Consider the following 19,831-nt stretch of genomic DNA (forward strand, 5'->3'; position numbering starts at 1 on the left):
TGTACTTATCATTATCAACACTCACCTCCTCTGCAACTTTCGACCATAGTTTGCGTTGTATATCTCGAGAATGATAGCCAGGGATGCGAAATCGCGGGGGGGGGGAGGGATTTCCCCCCACCGATAATTTTATCTCAAAGGTTCCCCCCCCCACTAAAATTGCCCGGGGGGGGGGGAATTCTTTCATTATAAAATTATGAGGAAAATGTAGAACACATATAATTTATGACTGAAATTAATGATTTTTACTGTACATATTTTTATGAACACATCAGCAATAATTCAAGTGACAGCCAGACCTACAGCAATAACAACGCAGCAGTGGCAATCCGGACCTGAAACCTATTATTCATGTTTCACTCTGACAAGTCCATCTGAAACCCGGGAAAAAATATAAATTACTTGAAGCTCTCCTTCTTTGTAATTTCTCTAAGTAGCTCGAGCTTACACTACTCCTGTACTTCTTGGAGAGGGTGTGTTTCCGATAAGTAGCCAATAGGACAATATTCACTTAAGCAGTGTACAAACCGACAAATTTTTTCAGTCAAAACGTAGCCCTGATAGAGGAAGGTTCCACTAATAAAGCAATAAATCAGGACAAATCGCGCCTCGTCTGGCCTTTCGTAAGAAAGCGACGGTCTCTCAATACTTCTCAGCTGATTGGAATAATGTTCTGTTGTTTATCATTCTCGTTATAACAACAAAATTCAAAATCCAAAAGAAAGAGCTACTATCTACATTTGTCTGGGGGGGGGGGGGGGGAGGGGGAGGGGTAATGAAATTACAGGAGAAATTTAAACCCCGCCGTGAAATACTGCCTGAATAAACACTAGTAGTTAAGCCTTATGTCCCTCCCCCCCCCCCCCCGCACCATTTATTTCTGATTTCGCACCCTGTTGATAGCCTTTATGTTTCTTATTTCACAGGCGTGTTCTTTCACAAACCGCACTTATCTTCAATATCTACATCCATGAAACAAATTGATTGATATTGTAGTAATAATAAAAATAATGTTGCATTATGACGATGACAGACTACCGGATGCTCGGATGCTTGCAGGAACCGTGGAGTACAGGTCACTACAAGCGGAGAATCCCATTCGAGGGGGATCTGTCGCTTCCGCTTGTTACCTGCTGTCGGCTTTAGTCTCGTGAAATCGACTGCTCGCGGTCGCTTGCAGTGAATGCGGTTCCGTTACTGTCTTCGCTTTGGGATTATTATAGTCGCGCTAGTGCGTACGTAGTCGCTTCTAGTGGACGAGCAGCCTAATTCTCTGAGATGTCATATTGCAGACAATTATTTCGAGGCTTTCTAAAATGCTGAACATTATTTTATGAATGTATGTTTAAGCCTGCAATTATTTTTTCTTTTTTCTTAAGTAACTTTTGTAGTTGCTGAGATAGGTACGGATGGTGTATCAATACTGCCTCCCAACCCCACTCGTAAGCTTGAGCACTGTAAACAAGCATCTAATACGCAACCAGAGGGCTCATTTGAAGGTGATCGGTAGAGAATTGTCTAAGTTCTGAGTACTTAAGAGCAACCATCCTCGAAGTGGTTTTCCTTGGTTACCCACTTCTCTTCCGGGCAAATGCCGGGATAGCACCTAACTAACTGCCACGGCCGCTTCCTTCCCTCTTCCTTGTGTATCTCTTCGGATCTTCCCATCCCCCCACAAGGCCCCTGTTCAGCATAGCAGGTGAGGCTGCTTGGGCGAGGTACTGGTCTTCCTTCCCAGTTGACCCAAGTCACACGTTCCAGGACACTGCCCGTGAGGCGGTAGAGGTGGAATCCCTCGCTGAGCCCAAGATAAACCAACCCTGGAGGGTAAACGGATTACGAAAGAAAAAAGAAGCAATTTTACTTACAGAACCACTTCCTTATAGCTGGGGATAAAACAGTACGTATTAGCCAGTATTTTCCCATTTACATTGCGTCGGCCCTTTATATGAATTTAGCCTAGTTTTACGGTCGGATGCCTTTCCTGACGCCAACCCATGTAGAGCGATGTATTCACCATTGCGTGCTTATGTGGCGTGTTATTTGATTAAGACGAACACAAACCCTCAGCCCCCGAGCTATACCAATTAACTATACGCAATTTGAATATTCAACCCGGCCTGGAATCGAGTCGGGGCCCTATACAGAAGTCACTGCGCTGACCATGTAACCAAGCAGCCGGACAGATTACGTCGCTTTGTGTCCCCGCTGTTCTTGTTATCGAACATGTGCATTCACGTCTAACACGTCAAGAAACTACTGCTCGTGATAATAGATGGCAGCACTTGTCCGTACATGTTCGGTATGCCTTGTGTGAGATGATTCCTTTACCGCTTGCGAATGACACTTAAGCTGAATAATGTTATTGCGTTGAGATTCGTAGAAATGAGGTGTTGATCGAGCGTTTGAAATGACTGCGTTCATAATATCTGAATGCATTATTACTTAAGGTCAGTCATCCAATGCTCTTGCTTACGTGGGACAATATTCGTTTTTCTTCTCCTGAGTAATTGTTTTAACATTAATTGCATATAATATTATACATCTATTCATATTGTCCTGACCCATCTTTTACCTTCATGACAGCAGGTAATTGCAGATTCTGAAAATGTGCTATTCCGTACACAGAACTGATCCTGATATCTTATTTTATTGTATCGGAGTGAAGTTTTACAGAGCCTGACCTCGACAGCAGCTCGCAATTCAATACCCAAGCACTTTGCAGCGATTAGAGGAATTTACCAATGATAAAATGTAATGAAACCCTAGAAGCCAATCAAATTAAGCGTGCCATGTTTATTTTCGTGTCGTTGATCACCCGCCAAAAGAGTTCATTATGGTGAAATTTGTTGTATCCTAAGTCTTCAGATCATTTCGTTTTTGCACTAACTATTTAATTTACTAGGAATAGCAGTTAATACATTAACGTTCTTCTTCTCTATAATGGACTCGTGGGTATTGAAATATATTGTGTTGCCTGAAACAGTTTCAAAACATGTGCAATGCTTGTGATCAGATTCCGGATTCTCCCTCACAGGTCGAGCTACGTTATTCAGTATGAATGCGCGGCAGCCATCTTGTCAGAAATGTAAACCTTTGTTGATTCAGTGGTGTGGTGTCGTGTTTTTATCGGATTACGGTAAATACATGCCCTTAATGCGTGTTTGTGTTGTGAATAACATGAATTACAACACAAGTGTAACGTAATAAAATACAAGGTAAGCTGATACATTAAAGATTTTAATGGAATAAGAAGGGAAAAGCACATTTTGTGCATGCGGACATCGCTAGTGGATGATCAGTTGTAGCGCGTCCGTGTTGCTGCGAGTGCCTGATATTCACGAGCATTTTCTGACGGTGTCGCTGTCTCGTCATTATTCCATATGTTAATAATAGCATCGCTATAATTCTAAGTTTGATATTCACATTAGTTCAAATTTATGTAATTGTTGAGAAGTGTTATAAATGACCTGAATATAAATCCGTAAAACCGCCCAAGATGGCTGCCCGACGGGAACCTGGACACTGGTTACAGAACGAGCTCATTCTGGATTTCAAAATGGTTGCAAACGGATGACGTAATTTTAATTACTTGATTATGATATTGTTAACGGAACCTGCCTTTATATTTACGCTCAGCTTTGTTCATTGGCAGTGTACTGGTATGTTGTTAAATTGATGGTACGAGATGTGGTCGCGGCAGCTGCAAATGTGCTAGGGGGAACGGGCGGTGGGGGTGCGGGCATGCCCAAGTATGCTGACGCTCCCTGGGCAGTGGGACGGGAAGATTCACGGTACTTTCTGCGTTGTTGTTTGAGTCAGGCTACGGCCTTGTAAGCGAAGGTGCGGTTTCGTCACCGTTCTTTAATTGTATTAAACGTTTTTTGTACTACTTGTGTGACGTTGACGTTTTAAATGTTGTGTAGCTCTTGATTCAGGAACGCTTGCTGTTTACCCATTGGGTATTTTAAACGTAGTCTACTTCATTGACAGTTTTATTCGTAGGCAGAACTTATCGTACATTTCTATAAGTTAGATTTTTTTTTTTTTTTTTTTTTTTTTTTTAGAGATGAAGATGTTAAACATTTGTTTATGTGAGTGACAGACACATGGTCATCCTTTGTTGATATGTGCCATCCTGCTTTCGTGTTTTCATGACTTTAATGCAGTGTTTTTCTCTTTATTTTCAGATGCTGACTAATTTATTTCTATAAATGTTCAAGTGTCCAGACCAGCAGGCCAAAGGCGGGACTTTCACCAGTAATTTCCCGCCCGGCCTGATATCTGAAGATACCAAAATGTGAACGTGTGATAGTGACACGGATTTCCGCGCATATTCTCGTAGTGATGAGAGTGCGATTTAGTAAGATATTTATATTTTTAATTGGTTAACATCAAGAGCCAACCATGAAGGATCAGGATAATGTGAGCGCTACGACGTGGACGGGCTGGATCTTGGATGCGATTCGCAAGATCCGTGCTCAGAAACAGCGACCTTCCGTGGAGCGAATATGTCATGCTATTCGGCAACACCACACCTATTCTATTGAAGTGATATCGGAAAACTTGGAGAATGCTGTGAAAGAAGGTCATGTTTTAAAGGTGTTCAATAAAGGTCAGAGTTCGTACAAGGATCCGGGTGGATTGCAAAATCGCCAATTAAATGTTTCCAAAGGAGCGGATCTCTCGAAAGTAATTGCAAAGGCAACTCGTGAGCTAAATGAACAAGATGGATCAACATTGAAAAGTATTGAGAAATATATCAGGCAGTCTCACGCAGTTAGTTTATCAAATGACGTGGATTTTAGAGCTTTGTTACGGATATCTGTTAAACGCGCGGTCGCTCGGGGATTAGTGGTGCAAGATGGTAGGTTGTTCAAACCGGTGAATCGACCTCTTACAAGCGCGCCTACAAAGCGGCACAGTGACGGTCATGTGTCCACACCTAAACAACGCCGTTCATCAGATGGACGAGCTACAAGCCCGGAAACACCTAAGGTAAGTGATAGTGATAATTATTCCTGGAGTCACTTGATCATGAGTATAGACGTGCTTATTTTAGTCCAAGTGTTGAAACGTTTTGTAGTGATGTCTTGTTGCATGAAAAAGTTGCTGCGATTTAACGTTCTAACATTTAGGTTGTTTTACTAATTATTTTGGGAGCCTTTTTAATGACCTTGTTTTGTGAAGCCGACGTGATGTTTATTCAGTGAGAAAAAAAATTAACTTGCTAGATTTGCATTCCTTATGTTCAGCGAAAGTAATATTCGGAATGTTCCGACTTCCTATGTAAAAGCGCTAATCTTAGAGCGACGATGATGTAAGTTTGAAAGTGAATCCCAGTGATTGTCGCTTTGTTAGTATTAACCTAGATTCCTGAAAAGATATTTCTGTTTCCGAATTTTTGGTACTCCCTTTTTAATATTAAGATTACTTAGTATACTCGTGGATAAGGACGAATTAATGATGCATGTAGGCCTATAAGGTTATTACCGGATTATTAATTTTCTATTTAAATCACCGAGTTTACATGTATTTGACACAGGTATTGATGTATGTCCTACCCTTTTTTTTTTTCAAATGCAGCGCATATTTATTTCTTTGTCACGTGGCTATCGTGACTAACGCGACTGGTTGTGCTGTAATAAGGTAGGAGGGGAGATAAGGGAGGGAAGCCCGCGTCAAAGCATTCACTCGCCGCGAGCGCGAGGGATGGAGAGGGGGAAGGGGATTGAGATTTAGTTTCTCCTCTCGTCCTCGTGGTGAGCAGATGGTGTCGAGTCTGATGATTCTCGATGTCTGACCGTATAGTTTTTTTAATTTTTTTTCCATGTTTATTTTTCAGTCGGTCAATAAAACATCAGACCATTAGAGTTGTACGGTTTGCCTCCATTGTGTGCTATTGCATGTAACAACTGGGTGGTGGTTATTTCACAGTGAAAATGAACGTTTCATGGTGTTCATTTTCATCTGTTTACGTATCTGCGTCAAGTGTGTCGAAGAGAGTATTCTCGTATTTTATTTGGATGGGTAATTATTTCAAGTTATTAGGCTATGTTCGTTTGTCTCTCGCAGCTGTTAATAGGAAATGCACACTTCCGTTCAGAGACGAACAAAGGCAGCCTCATTTTAGCCAACCTACAACACTGCAGCTGCAGGCGCACGCACAATTCTCGCCCTTAATTCACTTCCCTCCGCTCCTTGTATAACTAGCAGACTGTTGTACCGAACGGTTGTCGCCAACATTGCGTTCAGAAGAGCATATAGCCAGGGTAGGATTACAATTTTGTTTCGTTTAAGAAGTTGGAAGGTTTACTGTTATTCCACGTACCTTCACGTTTATTACGGTTGTTTATAATATTTCGCCGAGGATTGCGACGTGATAAAAAGAGGAATTTTCGAATTAGGGTAAATTAAATTTGTTGAAGGTTTTACGCATTATTTCCTTAAACGATTTTCAGAGATCCGAGGTGCTAAACAAAAACAGACGTTAAAGACAAAAACAAATATATATTACATACCAAAATAATTATAAAATTGGAAATGATATTTAAAATCTACTGACCACGAGACGGGCATATTTGAGCACCTTCAAATACCACCACCGTCTGACCCAATCAGCTGGTCGTATTTTTAAAAAATAAATCCACAGGCCTGTGCTTGCTAATGTTATAATTCACAAGAAACAGTAACAGATTGTAAGATTTGAGTGTTCCCATTTCATTCTGTTGTTTTGTGTGAGATTAATCCTTTTCATAACTCGACCAGTTTCGCGGCATATCTTATTCGACGAGTGTTTATATTGCTGTTTATTGAAGTCCAAAACTACACAGTGCTAAATTGGAGATGTGATTTAATGGATTGATGTAATGCGGTATTGTAGAGAACTACGTTCCACAATTGTGATATTCATTCAGTGACTAGACATAGTCCTAACCATAATGAATTGACGTTCTGAACGAACTTGATATTGTTAGATGTAGTTTTTGCTGCACTTTGCTGTGGGAATATAACTTTAAAATTCAGTCATAGTTTTTCCTTTTAATTGAAGAACTTTGCAGTGCATTTCAAGGAAGTTCAAGAGAGCGAGCCCCACTGTGTTAAGAGTACTTGAACTAGTTTGATTAAAGGTTGAATAACTCAGCATAAGAATCTTTGTTCATTAGGATTCAAGGATGGCATAGGCTTGTGTGTGTAGTAGTTCATAATCTTTTCTCTTCATAACAAGGGTGTAATTTAATTTTTATGGAATTAAACTGTTACAGTTCAGCCCTTGATTTGGTTTGAATTTGTGATGATGTGAAATTTATCAGTGTGGAGGTGTGATAGATTTTCTCACTTTGCTGTATTTTTATACTTTTCATCCTGCCAGTTGTCATATTTTTATTCTGTGGTGTTGTACTGAAATGCAGTCATCGTTTTTCTGAACTGTGCCACCTAATGAAATTGTTGTTATTTCTAGAGTGGGCATAAATCCTGAAAATATTGTGTGTCCTCAGACTAGCATTTAGTAGTCACAATTACAAAACTTTTGGTGCTTGCATACTTTTTACCTTCACTGTGGGATTTTTGCACTCTGGGTACTGCGAGAGGAGTGCAAGGAGGTACACTTGCACACATCTGGCTCATAAAAAGGTGGATTGAATAGTGACAATCTGCAAGGTTGTATAGTATAGGATATAATTTGTTCAATAGAGCAGACAATTCATTGCATAATTTGGATACTAACAAATTCATCCAATAGAACTGTGTGTCCATTTCTATACAGTAGATCAAAAAGTCAATGCATAAAAATTAATGAAAATGCAACAAAAGTATTGTAAAACTAGTACATTAAAAAATTTAAAAATGGGCTTGTTACTGCAACATGTTTTTATAAAAAGTTCATTATTAGCGTCCGTCATTAACATCAGAACCACCGAGCTCGATAGCTGCAGTCGCTAAAGTGAGGCCAGTATCCAGTATTCGGGAGATAGTAGGTTCGAACCCCACTGTCGGCAGCCCTGAAGATGGTTTTCTGTGGTTTCCCATTTTCACACCAGGCAAATGCTGGGGTTGTACCTTAATTAAGGCCACGGCCGCTTCCTTCCCGCTCCTAGTCCTTTCCTGTCCCATCGTCGCCGTAAGACCTATCTGTGTCGGTGCGGCGTAAAGCAACTAGCAAAAAAACAAACATCAGAACCTAAGAAAAATAGCTCTTGTTACTTTTTTATAAAACCATTCTATAGGTCATTTTATATTTCAGATTAATTAAAAAGCAAAGAAAAGTAAAAATTGCAAAATTAATTGAATTATAAAGAATTTTTATTTATTTATAAAATGCCTTAATGGTTTCCCATTTTCACACCAGGCAAATGCTGGGGCTGTACCTTAATTAAGGCCACGGCCGCTTCCTTCCAACTCCTAGCCCTTTCCTATCCCATCGTCGCCATAAGACCTATCTGTGTCGGTGCGACGTAAAGCCCCTAGCAAAAAAAAAAAAAAAAAAATGCCTTAACACACATTCTGACTTAAAATTTTTCAAACATTTTGTACAGACTGTCCAGATCTGCACCCCTGCAAGTTATTGTGTATCATATGCTCAAAAAAGTTAGTGGGTCGATTCACGACTTAGATAGTTGACATTTAAGGGTACTTGCATGTGAGAGCCCTATGTTGTTTACAGATGTGGTGAAGAACGACGCTTCTGGGCAATATTTTAGACTTTTAGTTAAACCAATAGTTGTTGAATGGATGTTATGAGAACTGGGAATTAAGTTACCATAATTGTTTATCACTTGCCACATTTTCATATTTTTGGAAAATACTGTAGTTTTGTGTTATGTGATAACATTTTGTACTATTTCTCTCTCTCTCTCTCTCCCTGTGTGTGTGTGCGCGCGCGCGCGCCCCGTGGTTTTTTTTTTTTTTTTTTTGAGAGAGAGAGAGAGAGAGAGAGAAAATTGCTGAACAATATAGGTTGTAAAGCTTACATTCAGGAAATGGAGGCTTTGAACTCCATTGGCAGCCCTCAAGAGAGGAAATGCTGGGGCTGTACTTTTTCTGACCTTGGACCTTCCCTATCCCATTTTTGCCTGTATAAGTTAGTGGTATCGTAATCTATAATCTTTATTTCCGTATTGACAATTGCACAATTAAAAATAGGAGAGGATTTCCACCAATCAATACTTATTTATTGTATATATTAAACACACAGCAGAGCTGAACATATTTTACTTGAATTTCATCCATACATTTGGCACCCTTTTTAAATTGAAAGTGTTTTATCTTACATACGCACAGGAAGACAAAACTTTTATCCATGCAATTTTACAAACTCTAAGAATAGCAGCTGAAGTGTACAACTGTGAATAAGACTTAAATACGGAAGTTAGTCAATGTATTGACCACCAAGCAAGAACGAATGTTCATGTACATGAAGTGTTTTTATGTATTGTTTTTATCTTGTACATATATATTAGTTTAGGAAAAGACGTGTTTTATACACTAGTTTTAAGACCTTCAACATTTTAGACATACAGTTGCAATATTGCACAGAATGACATATACGCCAGCTCACGCTAAGACGTGCCCCATTTGTATGTAACCAAATGTACATCATCATCATATGGCATTCCTTCAACACCACAATCTTAATCAAAGCTTCATTATATTAATATGTATATATGGTTCAGCTGAAGATGACCTTGAATATGAGGTCGAAACCGGTCCTGTAGTTTAATATATACAATAAATAAGTATTGATTGGTGGAAATCCTCTCCTATTTTTAATTAAGTTAGTGGTATGTGTAACAGATAACAAAATAAAATATATGGATGAAATGGATTTTGGTTTGGCAAAGTCTGAGAATTAAATACAAGAGACATAATTTCCATGGCTAAATGGTTAGCATGCTGGCCTTTGGTCAGAGAGGCCCCAGGTTCGATTTTCGGCAGGGTCGGGAATTTTAACCATCATTGGTTAATTTCGCTCGCACGGCAGCTGGGTGTATGTGTCGTCTTTATCATCATTTCATCCTCATCACGACGTGCGGGTCGCCAACGGGAGTCCTATCAAAAGACCTGCACCTGGCGAGCACTAAAAGCCATACGCCATTTCATTTCTAAGCTGTTTTTATCATAGTTTTCAGTATCGTTATAATAATAATAATAATAATAATAATAATAATAATAATAATAATAATAATAATAATAGCTTTTCGTCCCTTTGATTACATTCGGAGTGCTGAGGCGTCGGAATTTTGTGCCACAGTAAAGTTTACGTACCGGTAAATTTACAGCATAGTCGGCAGTATTTGCGCACAGTTAAACACCACTGGACTGAGCGAGGATCGAATCCGCCAACTTGGAGTTGCTAATTTGTTCGCCAGCTAACATCGGCTGTGACTCATTTATTGACTAGATTGATGATACGTAAGTAACAGTTAAAAGTCAATTTATTTGTACTGTATTCGGGCATAAATATTTTTATGAAAATCGCATGAACGGTCCTTAAGCATTTTTCCAATTCTCGTGAATTAGATGGATCAGTTCAAACAATTGCAGTTTCAGGAGTAAGTGATTGAAGGAGGCCGATTGTTTGTTTTATTTTTGCAATTGTCTTTACGTCGCACTGACACAGGTAGGTCTTATGGCGAGGATGGGAAAAGGTCTAGGAGTTGGAAAGAAGTGCCCGTGGTCTTGGAATTAAGGCAGCCTCAGCATTTGCCTAATGTGAAAATGGGAAACCCAGGAAAATCATCTTCAGGGTTGCCGACAGTGGGGTTCGAACCCACTTTCTCCCGAATATAAGCAGACAGCTGCGTGTCCCTAACCGCGCGGCCAACGCGCTCGGTTCTGTTTTGTTGTGTTTTAAGACACAAAACAAAGTGATTATTAGCCCAGGTGCTAGCCAGCACAACTGATGTTATTTTAAAAAATCTGAAAGTGATTAATTGGCCCATTGTAAACCATAAAGATTCTGTCAGAAACCAAAAGGAACTGCTTATCAGAGCTCGAGATTTCTCCAAGTAGCTCTTAGCTTGGTAGCCTGGACTGTCGAGTGTGGGTATTCAGCATAGTCTGGCATTGACTCCTCTTGCTTGTGCCAGACCTGCACATTTTGTCAACTCTAGTTCCATTCCGAGCCCAAAGCTATGAGATTCGTGGACCTGTAGCGTCTTCCACGTGCATGCTTTTTGGGGCCCTTCCCTTTCTTTCTAATACCGCCAATTTTCGATGACTTGAGAGGTGATCGTAATCTCTTCGAACAAAATTCATCGCCGCTTCAAAACGATAGAATCAGTTTAGATAGCATGGGACCAAAAAAAAAACCGATGAGAGATTCGGCCTTGTATTGTGTACTCGTGTTAAATTACCATTTTTACGGTTAACGTTTGGCTACTGTAGATTGTAACGTTGTTTCGTTAAAGAGTCCTTTCGAAAACATTTTCAGTTCAGTTTATTCATGAAATGTGGTTTCGTTTAGTGCGTCCACTGGCCTCAGTTTATAGTGATATATAAAACCAATTTTCTTTCAAGCAGGGAAAGATACACCAGCTGAATGTTTTAAAGGTCTTCACGGCAACACTGCAAGCAGATAACACCGGGCTTGCTGGTAGCAGCAGTGCAGCAGCTTCTCTTTTTAATCCGTCGCATCGTCCGTCTCTTTCCACTCAGCCAGTCTTTTTTTTTTTAAAAAAGCCTCGTTATTATGTAACTCACGAACTCACCGTCTATTGAATAGACGAGCAAGCAAGCAGAAGGGAGACAGTTGGATTGGCTGACCGCTAGATCTCTTACTCGTTAACAGTCGCTCACTTGCGGCTTCAATGACACTCTTAGGTTTTGAAGCTGCTCGCTCGCACGCCACTTACTACAAGTGAATTTCAATTTCACATAGTTCTTTAAAGGTGTATTATTTGTTCTGAAAAGTGTTTTTTTTCTGTCAACTTCCGAGTGTGGGCATGCCAAACATCTATAAATGAGATTATGAAGAACATTTAATCAGAATGTAGTTGTATCAACGACGTAACGAAAACTATCGAAATTTACGCACTCGCCACTATTTTTGTAGTATATCCGGAAAAAATGTAGAGCCTTTGTGGCTCAGGTGGCAGCGCACCCCACTCCCGGTCACTCCATGTGAGATTTATGCTGGACAAAACGGAGGCGGAACTGGTTTTTCTCCGGGTACTCCCGTTTTCCTTGTTACCTTTCATTCCAGCAACACACTCCACGAACATTTCATTTCAACTACCGGGCGAGTTGGCCGTGCGGTTAGGAGCGCGCAGCTGTGAACTTGCATCCGGGAGATAGTGGGTTCGAACCCCCACTGTCGGAAGCCCTGAAGATGGTTTTTCGTGGATTACCGTTATCACACCAGCTGTACCTTAATTAAGGCCACGGCCGCTTCCTACTCCCAGGTTCTTCCCTATCGCATCGTCGCCATAAGGCCCATTTGAGCCGGTGCGACGTAAAGCAAAATCTTTAAAAATATATTTATTTATATTAGGCAATCGTTTCAACACTGAGTGGAGTGGCAGCGAGCACGTCGACTATGGACCATTGGCTGGCTGTCCTGAGAATGGATTTTTGTGGCTTCCTATTTTCACTTGCAGTCAATTTAATCTCGCCTCATTCCCGACCACGTATCAGAAAACGGGATCAAGGATTTTTAGACGTAACAAATACAAATGCCTCCATATTTGTTGAATGGTATGAAGTACGGTACCCTGTATTATTGCTTCACAATCACCATTTTGAAGCTCATCCTCACCAAAGGAACAAGTAAACAATTCAGCGTATTCCCACTTTGTATCATCCTACAGAAGCAGATGGGAAAGTGGGAAGATCAGTACTTGAAGTGGCACCTGTCCAGCGAGGATCTTGTTTACAGGATTTAATGCTGGCTGCGAGATCAAGTCTCCTAGTCCTAGTCGATTGCTAGTGCATTCAACAGGTTGTCAGACCGAAGCCAAACCTTGGTATGCTTGCTGATCGATCTCCAACCCGAACATGCTATGCACCCAGTCACAGCAACTTCTGATGTATTATATATTACTGATCATTAGGGCTCGGATGTTTAAGACCTAAAAATAGCCTAAATAAGCAAGCAAATATGACCTCAAAAGTGACGAAATATGACGTAAAAAAATACAAAATATGACCCAAAAATGAATAATCTAAATATGGTCATTTTAAAATAAGTTATAAATTGAGACGACAAATCCTTTGATATGTATTTGTTAACTAAATTCTTTATTCGTACTTTTATATGAATTTTCTGAATATACATGTTTAGCAGTTATTCACAGTCTATTGTTCTCGATTCACTTATCAAACATTTGCGAATACATACCTATAAAGTAGGCCCTACAAATTTCGCTAAGATTATCAGGACACACAACATTTCAAAAATCAAAACATATGTGCACCCTTCATTGGTGGTTTGAAATACGAGAAAATTAGAAATCAATCTATTTAAAGGATATATTTTGGAGCGTTTACGCTCAGATTACCTTAATATTATTCAAATGCCTTGAAGTTTAAACTGAGCACCACGAAACAAATTAAGTAGATGTCTTTCGATAGATTATGGTAGGGTGGCAGGGCAAGTAGTGCAAACTCACATAACTTTTTCGTTCTTCTCCGCGGGTGGTATCGAAGTGTATGACAAGATTCATCTTCAAAGCATCAGGCGCGAAAGACCTCCGATTATCACTTAACACATTCTTGTACGAAGAGACGCTCCTTTCTACGTCACAAGACGTTATTGGCGCATATTTAAATATTAAATCACTGCTATCGAGTATGCACTCGTCTTGAAATGCACTGGTACCTTCTCTAAGAACATTTCTCTTGCACACACAGCGAAAACCGTCACTTCGATTGAGCACGTTTCGAAGTTTTTTTTTTACACCGATGCCAACTATTCCATGTGATTGTTGTGCTGAAAGTTCAACACTTCTCATAATTTCAATACTTGCATGCATTTCTAAGCCAGAAGCTTCTAAACGAGTAATTGCACTCGATATAATTCCAAAGTTCGACTTAATATATGCCAGACTAACAAACTGTCGGAAGAGAATTCCTGCGCAATCTTGTAGAAAAAGCAGAGTATTCCACTTGTATTAACTACAGATGTGATACGGAAAAGCAGTTTTGCGAATACTAGTTCTCATTCGGAAAGTTGACGATGATTTCGCCACTACAGCTGTCGCCAAACTGCCGAAATATGACGTTTCTACGAAAATAGCTCAAAATATGACCTTATGACAAAAATAGCCAAAATGTGCATTTATATGACAAGTAAAAATCACTTAATTGCAACGATAATCACCTGATTTGTTCAAAATCCAATCAGGCAAGAATAGAGACAAAGAAAAAATATGACTTTTACTAAACATCCGAGCCCTACTGATCATTCAAGTAGACATGCCAAAAACATACACATTTCTAGCTTCAGGGATGTAATTCGATATAAATGTATTCCTGAGAATATTTACTCCATCTTAACAGATTTCTCTTTTGACTTGTCTCAGTTCCCTCGTGTGTGTTAGCTAGACCCCCAGTTGCATTGGTGAAGTCATAAAATAAGCTCCATTTAACCCATATTAGGAAGAGGTGAGAAGTAAAATTGCTGAGGGTACGGCACCAGGGTACATGTCCTGCTACGGTATCGAATCGACTGAAATACCCGGGTACTGCTATATGGTTAGCGTGCTGGCCTTTATTCACAGGGGTCCCGGGTTCGATTCCCGGCAGGGTCGAAAATTTTAACTATCATTGGTTAATTTCGCTGGCACGGGGGCTGGGTGTGTGTTGTTCTCATCATCATTTCATCCTCATCACGACGCGCAGGTTGCCTACGGGTGTCAAATCGAAAGACCTGCACCTGGCGAGCCGAACATGTCCTTGGACACTCCCGGCACTAAAAGCCATACGCCATTTCGTTTTTTACCCGGGTACTTTTTTGAAAGTTTACTTTTAGGATTTGTATTACCTTTTAATTATGTGTGAAGTAAATTTTTTGTAGTGGCATATCTGCTTCGTACCAGGAAGCTCCGGGTTCGATTCCTGGCTAGGTCAGGATTTTTACCTGGATCTGAGGGCTAGTTCTAGGTTCACTCAGGCTGCACCTGCATGATTGCAATAGAGGAGCTATCTGACGGTGAGATAGCGGCCCCGATCTAGAAAACCAAGAATAACGGCCGAGAGGATCCGTCGTGCCGACTGCACGATACCTCGTAATATTTATTTATTTATTTATTTATTTATTTATTTATTTATTGCACACTACAGGACTTAGTGTCCCAATTACAGTGGCAACTACGACAGATAAGCTACAATTAACGCGGTGAAACTTATATCTAAACTATATTCTACAATTTTATCTAATTTCCTATAATATTGTTATAAAATATCAAAGTTTTTTTCTAAAGACTAAAGAACCTTATGTTAATGCGGTGGAACAACACACGACAAAGTAAAATGATAAAATAAATGAAGCAATACATTACATTGCATAATATTATAGAACTTCACCTTACAATTTCCGCTATTTTTAGGACTTCATACAATTGCGCGATGAAGTTCAGTTACAAACTCACGCAATGGCAAACTGAAGTCAAGGCCATTATTTTTCTGAATGGCACTGTTGAAGATACTGCAGTCTGTTATCATGGGCACACGTCCTGGTTTTTTCATTTAAAAATGTGTTATTTCAGGAATTGAAGTGTGGTACATGGAAATTTAGGAGTGAAAGTAATTCAGGATTATCAATAGCATAGTTTACAACTTTAAAAAGAAATTTTACTGCATCCTTCCGTCTGCGAATTTCTAAACTCTCCACTCCGAAATTTAAAAGGATATCACTATAGGGTGCCATACGGGGATAGCAGCCAGTTTTTTATATTGTAAGTATTTTAAAAATCTTTTTTTGTAATTTTTCAATCTTATAGACATATGATTGACACCTAGGGCTCCAAATGATGCTGGCATATTCTACTTTTGGTCTTACTATGGTATTGAACAGATGAATGCAAGTTTGTGTGATTTGAAGGGTTTTGTATTCCTGATAATGAATCCTAGGATCTTGTACAACTCAGCTACCACTTTCAGTATATGCAAATTGAATGTAAGCTTGTGGTCGAATAAAACCCCAAGGTCTTTCATCTCGCAAACCGATCGTAAATCAATGTCGCCTAGCTTGTAAGTGTAGTGGATGGGAGTTTTCCTTCTGGTGAACAACATCGATACACATTTTTCTACATTTAAGTACAGTTTATTTTCAGTCGCAGGCCTTTGGGCTGAGTAGCAGTTGCTTGGTAGGCCAAGGCCCTTTGGGGCTGTTGCATCATGTGATTTTTTTTTGTAGAATTCTTTATAGATATTTTACGAACTGATTTGTTGTTTTAGAGTTATTATTGTGTGTTTAATTTTAAGTTTTAGTTTCAGATTATAGTGATTCGTCCTTGTGGCAGCCCAGATTGTCGGGGAAGTAGTTGATCCTTTGAAATTAAATAATAAAAATAAACGACAACTGTATGTATTTGTGCGTCGCGCTTGATATGATGCACACGGTTCCAACTGTCATTGGCACCCTCGCCAATCACTCTAGGGACCCGAAAAACTCTGGATTCGGCACTAATTTTGGACATTTTCTTTTTTCACCTCTCCTTACCCCCATGCCGATGGTATCTGAACTTGGACTTGTAATGGGCGTCCAGAGTGTCAATTAAATTCAGCGATGCCGAAAACTTTGAATTCGACACTAATATTCGTCGTTTTCGATCATTTTTACATCTCTCTCCTCACCTCCACACCTTGTGGTGCTAGGAGTGTCACCCCACCAGTACGTCTTTCCAAGTGGTAAGTCATCTGTAGTAGAAATGTTATTGATTTTTCGTCCCACTAACTAATTTTACGGTTTTCGCAGACGTCGAGGTGCTGGAAGTTTGTCCCGCAGAGTTCTTTAGCGTGCCAGTACTGACATGAGGCTGGTGTCAAGTTGGGCTCTACTGTCCGAGCTACTCAGCCCGGCGTAAGTCATATGCCTGTGTGTACAAAGTTTGGTTGAAAGCTATGCTGGAACATACATGTATAATCTCGGTCATTTTGGACATGTTCTTTTTCACCCTTTCTAACTCCCCGTGTTGAAGGAAACATTGTATTCCCCGCAATAATTAATGTAATACAGAAGCACATCGTAAAGTTTTTTTGTTTTTTTTTGCTAGTTACTTTACGTCGCACCGTCAAATATAGGTCTTACGGCGACGATAGGACAGCAAAGGCCTAGGAATGGGAAGGAAGCGGCAGCATTTGCCTGGTGTGAACATGGGAAACCACCGAAAACCATCTCCCCGATGCGAGCTCACAGCTGCGCGGTCCTAACCGCACGGCCAACTCGCCCGGTAAAGTTCTTTTTAAAGGGAGTTTCCTATAGAGTGGTATGATATGACACTTCTCAGGATGTCGACAGGGTAGTAGAGGTGGTGTACAATTTGTAATCACTAGATTCTCTACAATGTTCATATGGACAGGAGTGAGGGCCTACGTATGACGCTGTTGATGATTCGTCCGTTGGATGGAGACATTAAGCATTGGGCAGACCGCTTGGTACTATTCGCAGGCGTAGGCTATGTGCCTGCATCGGGTTTCACCCTCTCCCTATTATGTCACATTATTAATTTCATCTCATTAACTCTGCAAACAGTGTGGTACGCCAGCGAAGAATTGACATATAATTTCTTCCGTGTCATTTCGTCGTGACGTGAGAACTATACTCTTCATATTCGCAGTAGTTTGTCCCAGAATTCATTTTGAAGAAGATGGTACTTAAATAAAATGTTACAGGCTATTGTAAAACTGTTTTGCCATGACAGGAGTGTGCTTAGTGGAAAGGCTTGGACGTCGACCATAGCAGCAACAAGTTGATGGGTGATGAAGCTCGAAATTCAATTTAGGCATGTGTCAGTAGTTTGAGGGGGTCCGTTATTTTAACTGCTAGTTGTTTGTGTTCGTCTTAATACACATCTTCATTTACATGCAGCATAATCACACTACCAACCACTATCAGAAACACGCAGTAGTGAATGCATCCCCTTCGTAGGGTTGGCGTCAGGAAGTACATCCGGGCGTAAAACTGGGCTTAATCCAAATGAGTGCCGGAGAAGGAATGAAGAAGAAGAATCGTAGGAATTTTATACTCTTCAGTGGCCTTTGAACTGGGCCCTACAGAAATATCATCCTATGTCCGTGCTGGTATTGCGCAATATTTCGGAGAAATACGCACTACCAAACCCCATGGCACTACAGCCCTTCAAGGGCTTTGGCCTAAGCGACCGCTGCTCAGCCCGAAGGCCTGCGGATTACGAGGTGTCGTGTGGTCAGCATGACGAATACTTTCGGCCGTTATTCTTGGGTTCCTAGACCGGGGCCGCTATCTCACTGTCAGATAGCTCCTCAGTTCTAATCACGTAGGCTGAGTGGACCTCGAACCAGCCCTCAGGTCCAGGTAAAAATCCCTGACCTGGCTGGGAATCGAACCCGGGGCCTCCGGGTAAACACACTACCAACACCGATTTAAATTCGGAGGATCGAACATACGGATCACTGGCGTGACGTTTGTGTGAATACTACTTTTTTTTCTTTTCCTTTCTTTTCAACCAAAATTTGAGAATGCACATTTCTTCTACCACATTTTAGATTTGTACAATGCACTTGTCCTCAACAAAATTGCACTATATTGTGATTAAGTGTGCTATTTACTGTCGAGAGGCCGATGACCTATATGTTAGGCCCCTTTAAACAAGCATCATCATCATAGTGTTGTTGTAGTGTTCCAGACCTAGTGCAATAAAACCTTGCACATATCAATCCTCTCTTTTTCTCCTTTCAACTACATTTCTAAACACATTGCACAATACGTCACAATAACTTTTGGAGCCTTGCTGTTTCCTGTAATTGCCTGAGTGCCTTCCCAAATAATACTGTATAAGTTTACAATGTGTCCTGTGGATGAATAGATAAAGCCCTAGGGACAGTTCAGTAGAATAGGGCAGAGGGAATATTGGGTGGGTTCAATTTCCAGAAAATCTTTTCCATGCTTTTGAATAGTTATTTGTTGTATTTAAGTTAGTCTGCTACTTTTTTTTTGTGAACAAAAGACTATGTTTTCATATTTTTTGTAAGCTAACTAGTTTGAAAAAAAATACTAGTAGCCTGTTGCAGCAATAGCTGCGAACAAAGACTAGAAACTGGTGATAAAGGAAGTGCATGAGAAAAGTAACTGAAAATATAACGAACTCCGGAAGACCATTTATTTGCCTTTAAACGTACACTTGTGACTATACATGTGTAATTTTTTAACCTTGGCAATTGCCCTATCATAATTTTCTTGTTCATGCTTGTAACAGTCATGTTTTAATCACTTCAATAACAGTTCACTGTAAATGATCATATTTGACTGTCCTCTTCATTGACTGATTTTAGTATTTCATTGTAAACTATGTTTTTGTGAAATACCCTTCAGTTTTGGGGAACTGACCCAGATACGATGTAGTTATAATTTTAATTTTGACAATCCCTCGCATCTTTAACTCTACTAAATGTTGCATATAACTGACTATGGCTGAAAATGCACAGAGATAACTAAATACCTTTTGTGTCAAAACTTCGACCCTTCGCTGTGGTAATGGTCATTTCGAAAGCAAGAATTAAAGTTAACTGACTCTTTTAATTCGAAAGGTAGGTTACTATCAGTAGAGACCAATTCACTCCTGGGTAGATAAATTACCAGTACCTGATTCTTGGAAGCACGTGTAACGACTTCTAATTTTATAATTTTGTC

At 40.1% G+C, this 19,831-nt stretch overlaps 1 protein-coding gene across 3 annotated transcripts in view; it reads left to right on the forward strand.

The window, feature by feature from the left end:
* The first annotated feature begins 3,081 nt into the window (after positions 1 to 3,081).
* The window catches only part of enok (enoki mushroom), a 516,902-nt gene continuing 500,152 nt past the window's right edge, over positions 3,082 to 19,831 (forward strand). For all 3 annotated transcript variants that reach the window (XM_067138427.2, XM_067138428.2, XM_067138429.2), the window contains exons 1-2: positions 3,082 to 3,218; positions 4,191 to 4,998. In XM_067138427.2, coding sequence (XP_066994528.2) covers positions 4,408 to 4,998 — 591 coding nt within the window. In that variant the 5' untranslated portion in view covers positions 3,082 to 3,218; positions 4,191 to 4,407. The remainder of the gene's footprint in view (positions 3,219 to 4,190; positions 4,999 to 19,831) is intronic.

Source organism: Anabrus simplex, chromosome 1 (assembly GCF_040414725.1).
Source record: "Anabrus simplex isolate iqAnaSimp1 chromosome 1, ASM4041472v1, whole genome shotgun sequence".
In the NCBI taxonomy this organism is placed as follows: Eukaryota; Metazoa; Arthropoda; class Insecta; order Orthoptera; family Tettigoniidae; genus Anabrus; species Anabrus simplex.